The sequence below is a fragment of the Chroicocephalus ridibundus genome, chromosome 19 (assembly GCF_963924245.1).
Source record: "Chroicocephalus ridibundus chromosome 19, bChrRid1.1, whole genome shotgun sequence".
NCBI lineage: Eukaryota > Metazoa > Chordata > Aves > Charadriiformes > Laridae > Chroicocephalus > Chroicocephalus ridibundus.
Genome location: NC_086302.1, coordinates 2,524,095 through 2,541,161, shown reverse-complemented (window position 1 = coordinate 2,541,161; position 17,067 = coordinate 2,524,095). Strand labels below are relative to the sequence as shown.

At 61.9% G+C, this 17,067-nt stretch overlaps 1 protein-coding gene and 1 long non-coding RNA gene across 3 annotated transcripts; both read left to right on the top strand.

Moving 5' to 3' along the window:
• The first annotated feature begins 6,680 nt into the window (after nucleotides 1-6,680).
• On the top strand, nucleotides 6,681-10,942 carry C19H1orf216 (chromosome 19 C1orf216 homolog). Its single transcript, XM_063356167.1, has 2 exons — nucleotides 6,681-7,008; nucleotides 8,427-10,942. The coding sequence occupies exon 2, from the start codon at nucleotides 8,443-8,445 to the stop codon at nucleotides 9,283-9,285; it is 843 nt and encodes a 280-aa protein (XP_063212237.1). The 5' UTR covers nucleotides 6,681-7,008; nucleotides 8,427-8,442; the 3' UTR covers nucleotides 9,286-10,942.
• A 4,110-nt stretch (nucleotides 10,943-15,052) lies between these two features.
• On the top strand, nucleotides 15,053-16,749 carry LOC134525278 (uncharacterized). 2 transcript variants are annotated; one of them, XR_010073741.1, is made up of 2 exons: nucleotides 15,053-15,161; nucleotides 16,336-16,749. It is a non-coding gene; the product is annotated as an uncharacterized LOC134525278 (long non-coding RNA). The 2 variants fall into 2 exon arrangements; XR_010073742.1 differs by having other exon boundaries at nucleotides 15,063-15,161; nucleotides 15,355-16,749.
• The last annotated feature ends 318 nt before the right edge of the window (nucleotides 16,750-17,067 follow it).

The following is a 17,067-nucleotide window of genomic DNA, read 5'->3' as shown; positions in this document are numbered from 1 at the left end:
AGAGCTTGTTCAAAGTTCTCCAGTGGGGCAGTTTCCACATCAGAAAATTCCGACTATGTGCAATCAAACATTTAATTTCCATGAAGGCAATATAAGATGATTTCTTCAGGTTAGAGTCTGTTACAGTTATTAATCAAAGCGGGGCAGCTGAAACGAAACCTTTTATCGAATATTGTGACAAAGGGATAAATTAAAGCATTTATGGAATGCATCAGATTTGTGTCCAAGACTGAAATTTCAAAAATCCTGAAGTTTTCTGCATTATGAAGTCCAAATGTGGAGCTTTGCTGTTTCAGGACAAGTGTGCTGCAGTTGGGGGGGTGCAGGGCGCCGCGGGGCCGGGACCCTTCTGCGGGGGGGCAGGGACGGTGCCGCCGCTGTGCTGCAGGACGGGGAGCAGCGTGGGACGGGGACGGCGCGGCCCCGAGGGCTGGCACCCGCTGTTTGCAGCGTGGGTGTTGGCGAGGGCAACGGCACCGCCGTGCCTTCCCAACCACACGCTGAGCAGTAATCCAGAATCTGCGGGCATTCCTGCCTTTATTATATTAATTTTGAACCGGGAGCTCCCTGCCCGGAGCACCCTGGCGTCACGGGCTGCGAGCGGCCGGTGGCTGGGTCCGGCGTGGGCAGGAGACGGCCCAGGGACGCTCCAGCCGAGGAGCCCGCGCTCAGAGCGCGCAGCCGCGGATACCAACTGATGGGACAGATTTCCTTCAGCGCCGCTGCCCTGGCACAGCCCGTGGATGGCGATCCCAGAAAAACGTATACGCTTAAACGCACGCAGGGATTTTCATCCCTCCCCAGGCAGATCCCTCCGATGGTGAACTTTGGTTGGAGCCAGACTCGGAGAGCCCCTGGGCTGGGCTCGGGATGTGGCCCATGGCTGGAGCAGACACAGGGACCCCGAGGCAGGGACGCGTCCCGCGGCGCGGGGAGGTGACACCGAGGGGCAAAGCCGTGCAGAGCCACCAGCCGACGCGGCGAGCGCCGGTCCCTCCCCCTTCCTTCCCATTTCCCAAACAATTTCCTAATCAGACCTTTCTGTCTGGAGTTTATTAGTGATTCACAGGCCAAGAGGAAATGGTGATTTTTGGGTCCCGCTCTGATGGAAGGGGTGGAGCTGGCGTCAATATTCCCCTTTTGTAGCTCTGCAGCGGATAAACCCCAGAGGAAAGGTCTGCGGGACGCCGGCTTCGCTCTCTTGGCAGAGCACATTCCCCCGGACCAAGAGAAACCCTTTTTTGGGAGTTGGGAAAGCAGAGAGGAAAGAGGCTTCTCCCTGGGTGCGGGCGGGGGGTGAGGGGGGTCGCTCCCAGCCAGGTGACGGGGCTGCGTGTCCCAGGGACGGAGCCGGGTCCCCATCACCGATGGCTTGTCCCTCCAGCGGGAGGTTCACACCTCCGCTGGGGTCTCTGGTCCCACAGCCCCTTCCTCCACCTCCTCCTCCTCCTCTCCCCAGTATCCCAACGCATCCCAAGGGCTGATCCTTGGGGCTGGGAGCTGCTGGGGGGAGCGGGCTCCGACCTCCAGTCCCATGGATACCGTCTGGCCTCCGTGGGATTCCCAGCTCCTCTGAAACCCAATCTGGCTGGGGATTCCTGGCATTTTTCACCAAATACAGCGCATCTGTCACTGCCTTTGATTCTGATTGAAATACAGTTTGGTTTACAGGTAGATGGCAGGCAGCGGGACCAGCCCGGGCGCCGGGGCTGGGGGGCTGGGGAGTGGGGCTCGCCCAGATCCTCCCCCCTCCACCTCCTGCCCCTTCTCTTTGAGTGGTGGTTTCCCCAGAAAACCCCTTGGGGAATGCAGGCGATGGGATGCTGCACATGCGGGCACTGCAGGGATGGGACGGGAATGGGGACAGGGACGGGGATGGAGCAGGGCCAGGCTGGCAGCGATGCTCAGCTCCTGCTTCGTCCCTCGAGGCCGGTGGCTTTGCCGGCCCCTCCCCGGAGAGGAGCCCCTGCACTCGCACAGCCCAGGGGTTGCTTTTCTTTCCCTCAGCCTAAAAAAGTGACCAGGATCTACGAAAATAAGAGTGTTGTTTTTAAATTTTGTGAGGCCAAGACGACAAGCCCTTTATAGCACCCTTCTCCTCCTCCTCCTCCCTCCATCACCACTCCGGACGTTCGGTTTTCCAGCCCCAACCCCGCAGTCACCGGGTAGCGTGATGGTCCCAGCGGCTCCTGGCCCCACCGGCAACATCAGTCCCGAAGCCCCTCGCAGCCAGGGACGTGGCACGGCCACGCAGCCCGAAGCTGTCAGTCCATGGTGTCCCCCGTGCCCACGTCTTTGCCCGGCTGCCGGGCCCCGGTTCCCGCCGGGTGCTGGAAGAGCGGCTCCCCCGGGACCCCCTCACCGCCCCCCCCATCATATTTACCCGAATGTGTTTACAATTACACCGAATGCCGAGCCGCCGGTGCCGCCGCAGCCGGGCCGAGTCAGCGGCGGGGCAGCGCGGGGTTGGAGGTCAGCACGCTGTTTACTTTAATTTCTCTGAGAGCTTTTTGGGAGATTTCCCTCCTCCGTTATTAAACTCAGATGAGCCGCTGGGGAGGTTAGGTCGCATGTGGTTCAGGGCACTTTTTTCTTTTGTAATTTTTTTTTGGCAATGTTTCACCCTTAACTCTTTCGGGACGGGTTCCCCCCCTCAGCACCGGGGTCCCGGGCTGGTGGGACGGTGGCTCCTGGGTGCCCGGGTGCTCTCGGCCACGAAGGCGCCCGGCCGAGCCCCTCCCAGCATCGCTGCGTGGCCGAGCACGGCCCCACCATGGCCATCGCCCCCGGCGTGCGCTGCCGGCACGGTGCCCCGTGCAGGACAGGGTAGGAGATGGGAACCGATGGGAGCCCAGGGAGGGGAAGAATGTGGAAATCTCCCAAAAAACATGTTTCATTTCCTTCTAAGCGCTCCAGCCTCCAGCCCACACGCCTCCCCCCGCACGCAGCCTCCCCCTGCACCAGCGCTCACTTGCTCTCCCAGCCCGAGTGCTGGTGCGCGCACGCTGGGCGTGCAGTGGGTGTGCAGTGAGCGTGCGGTGCATGTGCAGTGAGCATGCAGTGGATGTGCAGTGGTCGTGCAGTGGATGTGCAGTGGGTGTGCAGTGGGCATGCAGTGAGCGTGCAGTGAGCGTGCAGTAAGCGTGCAGTGGGTGTGCAGTGAGCGTGCAGTTCATGCACATGGGCACGCAGTGCGTGGGCGAGCATCGCTGTGCACGCTGGCCTGGGGAGCGAGGTCGCAGGGTCTCTGCCCTCGGGCAGGAGGAGGCAGCCCCTGCCTGGTGCCGAAGGCTCTTCCTCTCCCTCCGCCATCCCGGTTCCCCAACCCACCCCTCGCTGGGCAGCTTTCAGCTCCCCAGTGTCTCCTTCCCAGCAGAGAGGTCGGACACAGGGCCGACACCACGCAGGCACGGGGCCGAGCGCGAGGGCTTCTTCTGGGACCAATTTTGTTCGAATCCCGTGGCACGTTGCATGGGTTAGCGGGACACGCAGCAGATGAGAAGCAGCCTGCCCTGCGCATGGGGCGAATGTGGGGCGCCGGGCACTGGGTTTGAGGACGATTTCCACCACAGGCAGTGCCGGGTCCCGTCTCTGGCGTTTCCCCGCAGCAGTGCCGTGTCTCTGCCGGTGCAAGGTCCCAGCGGCCATGAAGTCCCTGGGTGCCAGGGGGCTCCTGTGGCCAGGACGCCTGCTGAGCCCAGGGGAAGGGTGCTGCATCCAGGGTCCCAGGGACCTGCTTTGCTGGAGGAATCTGGTGTCAGTGCCCTCTGCAGTGGCTCTGGTGGGTCACCCCCGCACCCTTCTCCCCTCTGAGCCCCACGGTGCACTGTGCTTATCTCGCCTGGGACGCCCAGCTCCGAAGCCCCAGCACACCAGGCCCTGCGCTTGGTCTTCTTAAATTATTTTTAATTTCCTGGAGGGAGAGTTTTTAATTTATTTCTGGAACAAAGCAGGGGAAGTGGAAGGGAAGACGACTTTGAAATCCATCACTAAGCCCCCTCCACCTCCAAATCTTCTCTTTCCCCCTGTCCCAGCCCAGCCTCCCCGTGTCCCTGCGTCCCCTCTGTCCTGCGCCCCAAGCTGGGGTCCCCCGCCGCCGTCCCCGCTGGCAGAGTCCTCGGGGCGGGGGGCAGCTGGGGCTGAGGGGCCGGCTGGTTCGCAGGGAAACGGAGCTGTTTTCATTGCAAGCAGCAAATCCCTCTGGTCTCCATCAGATACAGCTAATCCTGGGGCTGGGGGTGCTGGGCTGAACCTGAGCTGCACCAGTGCAAAACCAGCCCCGGCGAGACAGACCCTGCAGCCGCTGCTCCCGGCCCCCTCCGCGAACCCGGCACCCACCCGGCTCGCGCCAAGGCTGGCATTTTGGGGAGGAACCCCCAAAATGGAGGTTCCTGCCAGCAGCAGCGACGCCGGGGCTGATGCGCAGCAGGTTTGAGCAGGATCCGGCACGTCCGCACCCACCGGCCCCGTGGGAATTCCTGGGGTGGGGATGAGGAAAGCCAAGAGAGGAGCAAACTCCACTCCTGCCCCGCGAGCCAAACCACAGCTGGACTTCCATCTTCCTTCTGCTCATTGAAATCTAAACCCATGATGAAAAAAGGCCTGTTTCAGCTGTGCCTCCTCTCAGTAAACCAGAGGAGAAGGTCCCTGAATGGATGAAACCTTCCTCCTCGCTCTCAGTGACGAATATTTAGCTTTCCTTTGAGTTCAGGCCCCTGATGGGAGTGACACACAAACCAGCACGAAGACGCAAACACTCAGCTCAAGGCAACGCAGAGCGGAGCCCATTGTTTGCCCAAATGCTATTTTCTTTCCTGCCCATTCACAGACGCGCCTGAGCCAGTTTCTGCCTTTCCTGTGTGACAGGAAGGTTTTGTTTCTTCAGTCTCGGGCTCTCCGAGGAGCAGTGCTGCAGCCTGAGCACCCCAGTTACAGCTCTCGGTCCCACCCCACCGATTCCTGGTCGATGGAGGTGTGGAAGCCTTCGGGGCTGGAGGAGCCAGGAGCAGGAACGGCTGCCTAGGGGTCTGTCAGGCAGATGGGAAGTTAAAAGAACTTACTTATCACTTATTAGTGTTATTCCACTGCTCCAAACCCTTGCGATGTCATGGAAGAACATCAGCTCTCGGCGTTTCTCCCCCACATCCCACCTCCAACAGTCCAGAGCTTTGGAGAGGATCTTCATCCACCCTGAAACCCCCTTCATCCCCTCCTTCCTCCTCCTCGGGGGGGGGCAAGGGGTGCCGAGCCCTGGGTGAGATTCACTTTGGATGGGGTGGGCTTTACCTGCGGAGCCCATGGGGTGACGGCGCTGTGTTCATGCCACGTCTATCCCAGCGCCACCATGGGATGCTGGTGAAGATCAATCACACTGGGTGGACCCCGCAGGAGATGGGAACATCCCTGCTCGGGGCAGCTCTGCGGGTAACAGGGTGTCTGTGACACCCCGGCTGCCCCTGCCCTGGCTCCCAGCCCCAGGCCACCGGCCTTGCCGCCGCGTGGTGCATCTCCCTCCGGCCCCACAAAGCCTCTTTATGTCCCAAAACACTCATGGTGCTTCATGTGACGCCCGGTGCCATCCCGGCACTCGTGGGAGCCATTTGATGTTGCTGAGCCTTTTCCTTTCCCAGCACACAGACACCCCAGCTCTGCGCGAGGGGAATAAAGGCCCCATTGAGAGCATGGGTCCCGCCAGCCCCCCCAACCCCATGGGGACCTGCTGAGGCTCACGGGACCAATGGGGCAGGGGCTGGGAAGGAGTCAGTGTGTCCGAACCCCACGGGATGCACCCACACGCACCCAGCCTGGCGCACGGCTCCGCTCCCACGCTGGGGCTGTGGGTGGCGGGAGGGCTCCAGCCCACGGGCCCCCTGCCCCCTCCGAGCCTCTCCTGCCCTTTTCCCTGGGCTGACACAGGAGGAATCATAGTGTCACAGAATGGTTCAGGTTGGAAGGGACCTTAAAGATCATCTCATTCCACCCCCCTGCCCTGGGCAGGGACACCTCCCACCAGCCCAGGCTGCTCCAAGCCCCGTCCAACCTGGCCTTGAACCCCTCCAGGGATGGGGCAGCCACAGCTCCTCTGGGCACCCTGGGCCAGGGGCTCACCGCCCTCACAGCCAAGAATTCCTTCCTGAGATCTCATCTAAATCTCCCCTCTTTCAGTATAAACCTGTTCCCCCTCACCCTATGGCTCCCCTCCCTGATCCAGAGTCCCTCCCCAGCTTTCCTGGAGCCCCTTTAGGGACTGGAAGGGGCTACAAGGTCTCCCCGGAGCCTTCTCTTCTCCAGGCTGAACCCCCCCAGCTCTCTCAGCCTGTCCCCACAGCAGAGGGGCTCCAGCCCTCCCAGCATCTCCTCTGGCCCCGCTCCAACAGCTCCGTGTCCTTCTCATGTTGGTGCCCCAGGGCTGGACACAGTACTCCAGGTGGGGCTCACCCCAGAGCGGAGCAGAGGGGCAGAATCCCCCCCCTCGCCCTGCTGCCCACGCTGCCGGGGATGCAGCAAGCGTTGAACTTCATGATGTTGGCATGAGCCCACCTCCCCAGCCTGCCCAGCTCCCTCTGGATGGCATCCCGCCCCTCCAGTGTGTCGACGCAGCTTGGTGTCATCTCCCATGGGATGCTACGGATGAATGTAGGGGCCTGGCACGTACAGATAGATAGATATGTACGTATATATTTATATATAGGTGTGCGTGCAGGGTGGAGGCGGCGGGCCGGCCCCGGGAACAGCGGGTAGCTCCGTCCCCCCCCTGCAGCATCCCGGGGGCGGCGGGGACCGGTGCGGGTGCGGGACCGGCGGGCAGCCCCATCTCCCCGTCCCGTCCCCCCCGCAGCATCCCGGGGGCTGCGGGCAGCCCCATCTCCCCGTCCCGTCCCCCCCGCAGCATCCCGGGGGCGGCGGTGGCGCTCGGAAGTGCGGCCGTGGCGCCTCCCCACGCGGGGTGGCTTCCGCTCCCACCCGCGGCGGCGGCGGCGGCGGCGGCGGAGCGGGCCCGGGGCAGCGGTGAGTGCGGGGCCGGGGCCGGGGCCGGGGCGGGAGCGGGGCGCGGTGGGGGCCGGGGCGGGCTCGGGGGGTGGCAGCCCCCCATCTCCTCCCCGCGGTTCCCGGGCGCGGTGCGGGTGCGGGCGGGGGGACCCGCCGCCGCTTCTCCCCGCCGGCGTTCGGGGAAGGGGGGGGGGATGTCTGCGGGTGCGGGGCCGCTCCTCGGCTCCCCCCCACCCCGGGGGCTGCGCATCCTCCCACGGGGCATCCTCCCACGGGGTGGAGCGGGCTGATGGCGCAAATGGCCGGTGTCATTTGAGGGGGGGGTGCGGTGTCATTTGGAGGCGGGTCGGTGTCTTGGGGGGGCCTGCAGTGCATGGTCCCGGGGTTCCAGGCCTTCGGGACCCCCGGGCCACTCCCAGGCTTTCGCCCTCCTCCCTCTGGTGCCATCCTCGCCCTTGCAAACAGCACTCGTGGGTCTGAGCTCTCCTAACCCCCGCCATCCTGGGTGCCGCAGGGCACCGCCAGCCCTGGGGTGCGCAGCCGAGAGGGTGGCAGCTGGGGGGGGTACATCTCCACGGCTCTTCCCTGCCCCTGGCTGGGGCCATGGTACTGCTACGGCCCGTGTCCCACGCCCCGAGCTGGCCACGCTGCGCCCTGGACCCCTCCGGCCTCTTCGCTGCTTTCCAGGGGTGAAACCGGGGCATTCAATGGGTTTTCCTTCGTGCAGTTCCTGTGGGCACGTCCTTGCTGGGGGAGAGCTCAGAGATGGGCTCTCAATGCCAGTGACCCGGCAAGAAATGCTGGGTGAACCTAAGAAATGCTGGGAGAACCTTTCCTTTCCCGGTCCCGTCTGCTCCCTCTCTGCTCCCTGCAGAGAAGGACGTGGCCCGGCGGGGTTACCAGTCTGGGCACTGGTGGAGACCAGACCCGACCCACAGCCTGCCCGAGGGGTGACGGCAGAGTTTGTGCAGAGGAGACCGGGCAGTCTCACCTGCTTAAATACATCTTATTGCTGTTGGAAAAGCATCTCCTTCCAAGCCAACCTCTACCAGCACTGGGAGAATTGCTGCTACCGCGCGCTCGAGAGTGTGCCGGCCGCATGCCGGCGCCCTGCGATGCCTCCAACAGTCACCGCAGGGGACCCACGGGAGCGTGGGTTTGGGCTGGAGCTCGCAGGGAGGAGAGATGGGTGGGGGGTGTCCGCCCCGAGCTTCTGCACCAGGTGAGAAGTTCTCCCTGGGTGATGCTACCTGAGGACAAGCTGAGAGCGGTGGCCAAACGCCGGGCAAGGATCAGCCCATGACTTGGGCTCCGTAGCTTTAAACAGAGGCACACAAAGTAAGGGAGCATTTTATCTCGAGGTAGGTGGTGTGAGTTCTGGGTGTGCCAGCCCGCGTGCCCCGCAGACGCGTTACAGCCCTGCCTCTCTCTTGCAGGCAGGAGACCGGCGAGATGTTTGCCATCTGCCCGCCGGGCGTCCCGGCGAACGCCCCATTCCGACAGGGCCGGGGGGGCCCGGCGCTGGGCATGGCCGTCCCAGGGGCTGGCTGCGGGCAGGACTCCAACTCCAACTTCGTGGGAGAGGTGTGTGACAGCAACGAGAACTGGAGCCAGCCAGCGCCGGGGTCCCCGCCGGAGGAGGGCTCCAGCCGGAGCGAAAACACCACAAATCCGTCCGATAATCTGCTGTTATTAATGCAGAGACAGATGGCCCAGGGCCGGCTTAGGGATGCCGCCCCGAGCCTGGGTGCCACGCGGCTGCGTCTCCCCGAGCCGGGGGTGCGCAGCCCCCCCGAGGGAGCCGAGGTTGGCGGGACAGGGGGCCAAAACGCCGCCGCCGAGGAGCCGGCCGAAGGATGCGGCAAGCCCCCGAGCTCCCCCGCGGAGGACAACGGCTATGCCAGCAGCTCCCTCAGCATCGACAGCCCCGACAGCGCCTGCGGGAGCGCCTGGGACCCTCCCGCCACCGCCCTCCGCCCCGGGAGCCCACCCCAGCCGGGGGAGGCCGAGCCCGAGCCGGGGACCCTCTTCCCAGCACTGGCAGAGGCCGTGCAGCACCTGCAGGACAAGGAGCGCTTCAAGGAGCGGGAGAAGGAGAAGCATCACATCCAGCTGGTGATGTACCGGCGCCTGGCCCTGCTGCGCTGGATCCACGGCCTCCAGCAGAAAGTCGTGGACCAGCAGAACCGGCTGCAGGAGAGTTTTGACACCATCCTGGATAACCGCAAGGAGCTCATCCGCTGCATGCAGCACGGCCCGGCGTGTCCCGCCGGCACGGCCGCCCCCAGCCCCTGACGTGCCGCTGGCGTGGCCCGGTCCCAGCCCTCACCCTCCCGGCCGGCGCGGGGCTGGCTGGTGGCATCTCGGTGCCACACGCCGATGCAGAGCACTCGCCAGGCGCTGGGGTGCCCACCCTGCCCCTTCCCATCTCTCTCCAGTGTAGCTGAGGGTCCCCGAAGCATCCATCTCAATTTTCCCTCTGCATGGGAGCTCGTCGTGTCCCACCAGCCTGGGGACCGTGGCACACAGGGCTGGGTAGACCTCAGGACCTTGTGGTTTGCTGAGCCTGGAGTGACGAAGCTCGTCTTTTACATCTAATTTATGGTCAGCGAAGCTTTTAAACATACCTGGGCAAAGCCTACAGCACATGCTTGGGCACCAGCACAAAGCTCACATCATCCCCTGCATTGTGCCCGCACCGGTGCGCCCGTTCGGAAACAGCCCGGCCAGTGCTCAGCATCGCTCCTGCGTTCGGTGGGGGCAAAGTGCCCCGAGCTGTTCCCCGGGACTCGCCCCGCTGCACCGCCTGATGGGGCACCTGCAAAAGCTTCGCAGATAAGATCTAAACTCATGCAGAGAGATGGGGAGAGAGAGAAAAAAAAACATTCTGAAGAGTGACTTCAGAATGCTTAAAAACAAATTTAAGTGTCAAGTGATTCAAATCCAATATATTTTTCTTTCAGATTCAGTATTAGAAAAGAGTTAATTTAGATTTTTCCTTACAGCCACTATGTATATATGCACATCTGTCTGTCGTGGGAGATGCTTTAACACAGTGCATGATCAGGAAGCTGCTTGCAAACTTGTGCTGTTGGTGTTTATATTAATTTATCATTTGAAAGCAAAGAGAGTGTTTTTTTCTAATCTACATTTTTTCCAGCAATGGAGTGCATGCAGAATACAAAGAAAAGTCGTCTTAAATAGAGATTAAAAAGGAGACGCTGTGTGTGTTTGCTGTGTTTGACTCCGTGTGAACGTGGCGTGCTCTGTTGAAGTTGCTGATGTGGCAGGAGCGCAGCGGGGCGGTTTCGCTGGGAGGCGAGGGCTGAGCCTGCCCTGGACGACTGCGCGAAGCCAGGCACTAATTGCACGTCTCGTCTGCGACAGGAGGGTGAGGAGCGATGTCAGAGGTGCTGTATCCCCAGCCAAACTCCTTCCTGCCGCCGGTCGCAGGAGTGGAGCCGAGAGGCGGCCGGGACCCCGCTCTGGTGCCAGGAGCAGCGTGTGGCCAGCGGAACGGCACGGCCGGTAGCCTGGGCAGATCCCAGCCTCACCCACCGCCAGATGCTACTGCACCCCGAATAAACCACCACGGCCGAGCGCGGCAGCGGGGCCGGGGCTGCACTGAGCCTCCTGCCGTCCCGTCCCGCAACGGGCACAGCCGGGCTCTGCTGCCGCCTGGGGCTGCTGCCACCGGTAGGTAAAATATGGATCTTTGTAAAATTCCACTTCTGAAAAGGATGGTTTTTTGGTCCACTCGGCTCAAAGCGACCTGTGCCACTCTCTGCCCCCAGCGCTGGGGCCGGAGGAGTCCAGCAGCGTCCCGGCAAGGCTCGCGCTGCCTCGCCGCCCTCCCGCTCGCTCGTCTCCAGCGCCGGTGTCATATCCCAGCCCTGTGATCGTGGGCATGTCGCACACCTTAACAAATAAAAGCCTTGCAGGTGAAAGCGCAGAGCCCCGGGTGGATTTGTTCCTGCGTGGCCCCTGACAAGCCTGCCGGGCGTGCAGCGCGGGGAGCAGCCGCCCGAGTTCGCCGCCGGAGCGCGGGTGAGCGGCAGGTTGATGTCCTGGCACCCTCCTCCCGTCCCCGCATCCCTGGGCAACGCGCTGGGACAACTCCAGCGGTTCATCCCTGCTCGATTTAAACGCTTTTACAAACGGCGGTGTGACGCTCCTCCCGTCTCTCCCCGTGGCCGTGGGGCGGCGTGTGGCGGGGAGCCAGCGCCGGGGGTGCAGGATTTACCCCCCCTCCCCTCCCCGGGAGAGCCTGGTGGAAGTCGGGGGGAGCGGATTCCCCGGGCAGCCCCCGCCCTGCCCCGCTGATGGGGACGGCAGATAAAAACACCTGAGTATTGACCCAAAGGTGACTTCGCCTCAGGCCTTGCAGAGATTAACTAGAGATGAAAAACCCAAACTGCAGCAGGCCTTTGAACCTTCCTTCACCTTTTTTCTACCCCCCACCTCCCCCGGCCCCCCCTTCCTGCTTCTCCTTTACAGCCCCTGAATCTGTGGGAATTCCGGGATGCAGTAGCCCCTTTTGCAGGCGCTGGGTTAGCAATTCAGGAAGGGCAGAGCGGCTGCATTTTTCTGTCCTCATACGTGCCCTGCAGCTGGGGCTACCAGGAGGTTGGTCCTCAGCCCTCCGGGACACGCGGGGGCGTGCGGGGGCTCGGGTACGGGCCGTGTCCCACCTGGGCTGCTGCCCACAGAGCTCCGGCAGGTTCAGGGGAAGGCGAGACCTCCCAGCCCCGCAGAGAGACCGAGCGATTCTCTGTTTATCTTGGTCAAATGCTTTACACAAATAATTATTTCCAAGGTAAATATTGTGAAAATCCAGATTATTTGCTCAAGAAATGAAAGAATAACTGCGGGAGCACATCAAAGTGGCGGATCTGCTCCGTGAGCGAGAGGCTTCCTCCTCAGTTATTGGGAGCCCCGATGCTTCTGCCCCCGGAGCTGGTTTGCGATGGCCAGCGCTGATTTGCAAAATCAACTTCAGACAGAGTTTTTTCCACCCCCAGCTCCGGTGCCCAAATGAGATTTGGGAATTAATTAAAAACCCAACCAACTGAAGGCGAGGGGGGGGGAAACAATAAAGACACAAAGAGCTGCAGGGCTGAGCCCGGGCCAGCCTGGGGGGAGCCGGGACCCCGCTCTGTCCCCGGGCACTTGCACCCCGGGGGGCTGTAACGCTGCAACCCCTCCCTGCGCCCAGCGCTCAGCCCCCTCTGCGGGGACAGGTCCAGCCCTGCGCAGGATGGGTGCAATGGGCTGGGGATGGGGACAGGGATGGGGGACATCCCTGGGACAGGGATGCGCCCGAGGACCACACCAGGGATGTCTCCATCCTCAGGGATTTCCAAGCCCCGGTGAATAAGAGGCTGGATTCTCAGCTCACAGAGGGGTAAGGCAGCTCTTGTGGGGGCTCCGAGGAGATGCTCCAGCTCCAACCCCCCCCCCGCCAGGTCATTGGGAAGACTGAGCATGGCCAGCGGGGTCTGGATCAGGCCGTTGTGCGGGGATGGGAGAAGCGAGGGGCCACCTCGGGGCTGGGGCTCGCACGTGCTCGCTGCCCCGGCACACGGTGCGGGGGACGAGCTGCGGACCCCGGGGCGCGGGAGCTTGAATTTCCATGCACAGCAGATGGGGCCCTTTGTTTTTAAGGACTCCTCTGAAAGTTTATTGTTATTATTACATTAAATCCCTGTAACACTGGACTGGTTTTACTGCACAAAGCAAGATTTGGCAAACGTTGCCTTTCTTTGAAAGGTAAAATAATAGCATTAGAAAAAATAATCAAGTATTTATGAAGCTTTGGAGGGAAATATTTTACCTTGTAATTTGAATCCATTCTAACCCTTTCCAGTATTCTATGGGCTTAAAAAAAAGGCTTTAAAAATAAAATCGAATGATGTGATAACTGATGCCATGAAAGTACAAAAGAAAATTAATCATCTCGGGCCATTATCATCCAGAGATCCAGACTGGGACATACTTAGAGCATCCCGGGATCCCCTGTTTATTGTGTCTCGGAGACTTCCAGATCTCTCATGTTTGGTTTGCAGCGGGAAAAGGGCTTTCCTTTGCTCTCGGCTGGCAGGAGGAGCCTGGCCGGGGTTGCTCCCCTCGCCCTAGACCCGCCAGCACCCAGCGTGGCGAGGGGCTCCGTGTCCCCGGCAGCCCCGGGTCCCGCTGCCACCATCCGTCTCGACGCTGCCCCGCGGACGGAAGAGCGAGGCTGCCCCGAGAGATGATCTCAGCCCTTATAGGATCCATATGTGCCGCCGTGCCGGGAGCACCTGCTGCTGCCTGGGAGGGTGGTGGGGAGCAGGGGGGCTCTGTCCTCGCCGCGCTCCAGGCTGGGCTCAGCCATCCCGCCTGCGGGCATCAGCCAGGCGGCTGAGAGCCTTTTCCACGCAGCCCCTGATCTGGCCTGGAGCAGCACGGATCCTGCAGCCCCCTGCAGACGGCCGGGAAGCATGGGTGGGGAGGCAATGGGGAAAAGGGAGGGGGTGCGGGTGCAGGGCAGGGGTCAGAGGGGACCTGCCCTCCTCCTCCCTGGTGAGCGTCACCTATGGGATGCCCAGACGGGCGGCCTGGAGAGAGCTCGGAGTGCGGGACGCCTTTGCTGCTCCTGCCTCTGAAGCAGAGAGGCGCTCCTTGCCCAGCCAGGCTGCGTTTTCCTGCAGCGCTGGGTGAGTGGCCCCGAGCAGTGGGCACCCGAGGGCCGGGGAGTCCCTGGAGACTCACACGTGGCCCTAAGCCTCGGTGCATCCCTCCTCTTCCAGCTGCATCTGCTGGGACAGACCCTCCCGGCCACCAGACCTGTCTCTGCAGCGTTTGGGGACTGTCCCGCAGGGATGCTGAAGCCATCCCACAGCCCTGCGCCTGTTGTCTTTCCTCCCTCGGCTGGGCGACGGCGCGGGTCCAGCGCTGGGGCCGCATACTGCCCCGCGCTGGCTGAGGAGCTCCCGCAGCCCGCGAGCCCCCGCGCGTCCGCTGCTCGGTGACCCCTGCCAAAGCTGAATGTAAACCACTCTGAGCTGTTCCGTGCCAGCCAGAGCAACGGTGACATTTCAGCTTATTGGGGCAGCAAGCGCCGTGCTCAGGATTCAACCAAAACCGCTCAGCCCTTTCCCTACCCAAAGTGCTCCAGGGTGTGGCTGGACCAAGATTCACGTGATTTTTCATGCTATTCTCATTTTGTATTTAATTTTAAATGCATTACATTGGTGGCAAGAAGATGGTCACCTCACCCTCCTGCTTGAAACAGAGCCAAGCAGCGCCGAAGCTGAGAGCTCGGGGTGGGAGGGGAGCGCAGGCAGGTTGGGGATGTATCGGGGTCTTCCCCCCGCCCGCACTGCGAACGCGTCGGGGCACATCGCAGAACCCCGCTGCCCGCCCAGGGCATGTCTAAAAACTCGGGATGCATTAAAACCCGGGCATGGTCCCAGCTGGATAGCGCAGGTCACACTGCAGCCGCGCACCCGCAGCACCTGTAGCCCCCGCAGCCCCCGCAGCCCCCGCAGACCCGTGCGCTGCCCACCCGCAGCCAGAGCCAAACCGCGCCGGGACGCAGCCAGGCAGGCGGGCGCAGCCCCGGCTCGGTGCGTCCATCCTCCTTGTCATGGCTCGGACGTTTCTTTTCCTCCAAAGCTGTTTCTCCCGCATCCTTCCCAGCAGTGCCGGGATGGGCGAGACCCCGAGAGCTCGGCTCTGCCGCGGTATCTGATGAAAACGCAGTTTGAGCCTGCCTTCTTTAATGATTCCCTTTGAAATGTTGTTGCTTCCGCACATCCCCCTTCGGGGTAGAATATTAAGCAAGAGCAACTCGGCTGGAAATTCAGATTGTTTTCGTGTCTGTTTTCATTTACATTTTAATGATAGAGAAATCTTAGAAATCAGCCTATTTGCAGCACGACTCCTCAAAAGAAAAGGGGGGGGGGAATCACCTGCAACCATCTAACCTTTGCCCTCTGCAAACAGCACCAGGAGCTGGGGGTTGCCAATAACTTTCTGGGTGAAAATGCTCTTTGCCCCGTTCTCCTTGGCTCCCGTCCGTGTCTCCTGCCCCGGCAGCGGAGATCGCAGCCGGCAGAAATGGGCTCTCGGGCACGGCTGCGGTGGCGGGGGCTTTGCCGGGGGGCAGCGCTGCGGCGCGGGGACGCCAGGTGGGTGCCGGTGAAGGGGACACGGGGCGAGCAGCTGGGTGCTCTCTGTTGGGATGGCTGGGTGCTGGAGCCAGGGGGGCTGGGGGCTGCTCCAGGAGCTCCCCGCACCCGCAGGAGGAGGCGGAAAGGGGTCTGAGATGTGCCCGGGCCTCCTCACCCGCCTTGGGCGGAGATCGGGGGGATTTTCCCGCAGGGATTCACCCCGCGACAGCGGAGCCCCGTCCCGGGAACCGGCTGTGCTCAGGGCCACGCCAGCAGCCCATGGCTCTTCGGATGATCCAGGCCTCCCCGAGAAAACAGCTGGGAGTAAAGATCACTAGAAGAGGAGCAATAAACTCTCGGTTATTCTTCTGCCATGGAGGCCAATCAAGCTGCAAAGAGTGCCTCAAGGCCAGCCGTACATCATTATTTCACAGCGCGTTCCCCGTATGATGTAGTGGCTGTCTTGCTGGAGGGAATGCCTTCCTGGGCTTAAGCATCAGCGCTGAAATATCGAGAGCCCTGGAACCATCGGTTTGAATCCCAGAAGCCTCGATGCTGCACTTTATTCCTCCAAGGGGATAATAATCCGAGTGCCACGCAAGCTGGCTGTCTACGAGCATTTAATTGAGGGCTTAAAAACAAAGGTTCTGCTTGGACGGTCGAGAAACACCGATCCAGCCCCAAACGGGGCTGCGGAGCTCTGCTGGCTCCCTTTGGCCAGGACGGGGGAGACGACCCCCCCGGGGACTGCTGAACGTTGGGATGGGGCCGGGGGCTGCCCAGGATGGGTCCGGCTCAGCCGTGACACGTGTGGGACCACGGCAGCGCTGCTGGCACTGCGGGTCTGGGGACGCTGCGTGCCGCGGGAGCGGGGAAGGCTCCGGTCGGGGCGGGTGGGGGATGGCTCCAGCTTATCCGTGTTCAGATTCAAACCGGAACGCCGGCTCTGAACAGCCCCAGCTTGGCTGCCTTCACCGGCTCTATCTGTGTTTTCCATCTTGGAATCTCCGTTTTTCTCTATCCTGCCTTAATTTCTCTGCTCTCTGGGCAGGGCCGGGAGGGAGACGGCAGCTTCCAGTTCCCAGTCATGGATGGAGGCCGCCTTTTGCACTAGAGCAAAACAACAGATAAATGCATTTGAGGTTTTTTTAAGTCCGTTGAGGAGTCAGATAATTTTGCTTTGCCTTCCAAGAGCCTCTTTCCACCCCACGGCTCCAGCCCTGCCCTTGCAAGTGGCACCATCTGTATTTTTACGTCTGAGTGATGCTGGCGGGAGGAGCGAGCGCCGGAGCACCGTGCCACCGAGCCGTGCCAGGACCCGGCCGGCGGGGATCTGATAACCGCGCCGGCCCTTTCATCTGCCGGGGAAATTTCATTTCTCAAGCCATCCGAAAACTTTCCAGGGTGGGGAGATCGAGCTGATTTCCCGCCTCCTTTGTTTTCTCCGGGAGGGCGAGGAGGGGGATGCGGAGCCCGCGCAGGCACAGGGGGACGCGTGCCCCGGCAAACCCACCGAAACCCGGCGGATAAGACGGAGGCGCGGAGAGAAATGGAAACTTTTTAAAAATTCATGAAAAACGAGGAATACAAAGGCGAATTAAGAGAAGCCAGTAGCGTTGGGCTGAGTCTGTTTGGTGTTGATACTGTGCAGAATTAAGCCACACTGGTCTTTCTTGTGGCCAGAGGGTAGGAAAAGGGCTCCCAGTGGAGAGGACCCAGCCCGGCGCTGGCGATGCTGAGCGGGGATTGATAACCCGGTGCGGGGGGGGGGCGGCGCGGCTCTGCCGGATGCAGCTCCGGGCCGAAAAGCCTGCATTTATCCCAGCGATAGCAGCCAAGCCAGCGCTGCAGGCCTTGGGGGTAAAAAAGGCTTAAAACCCCATCCTTCATTCATCAGGCAGCTGAGACGGAGAGAGGGAGGAGG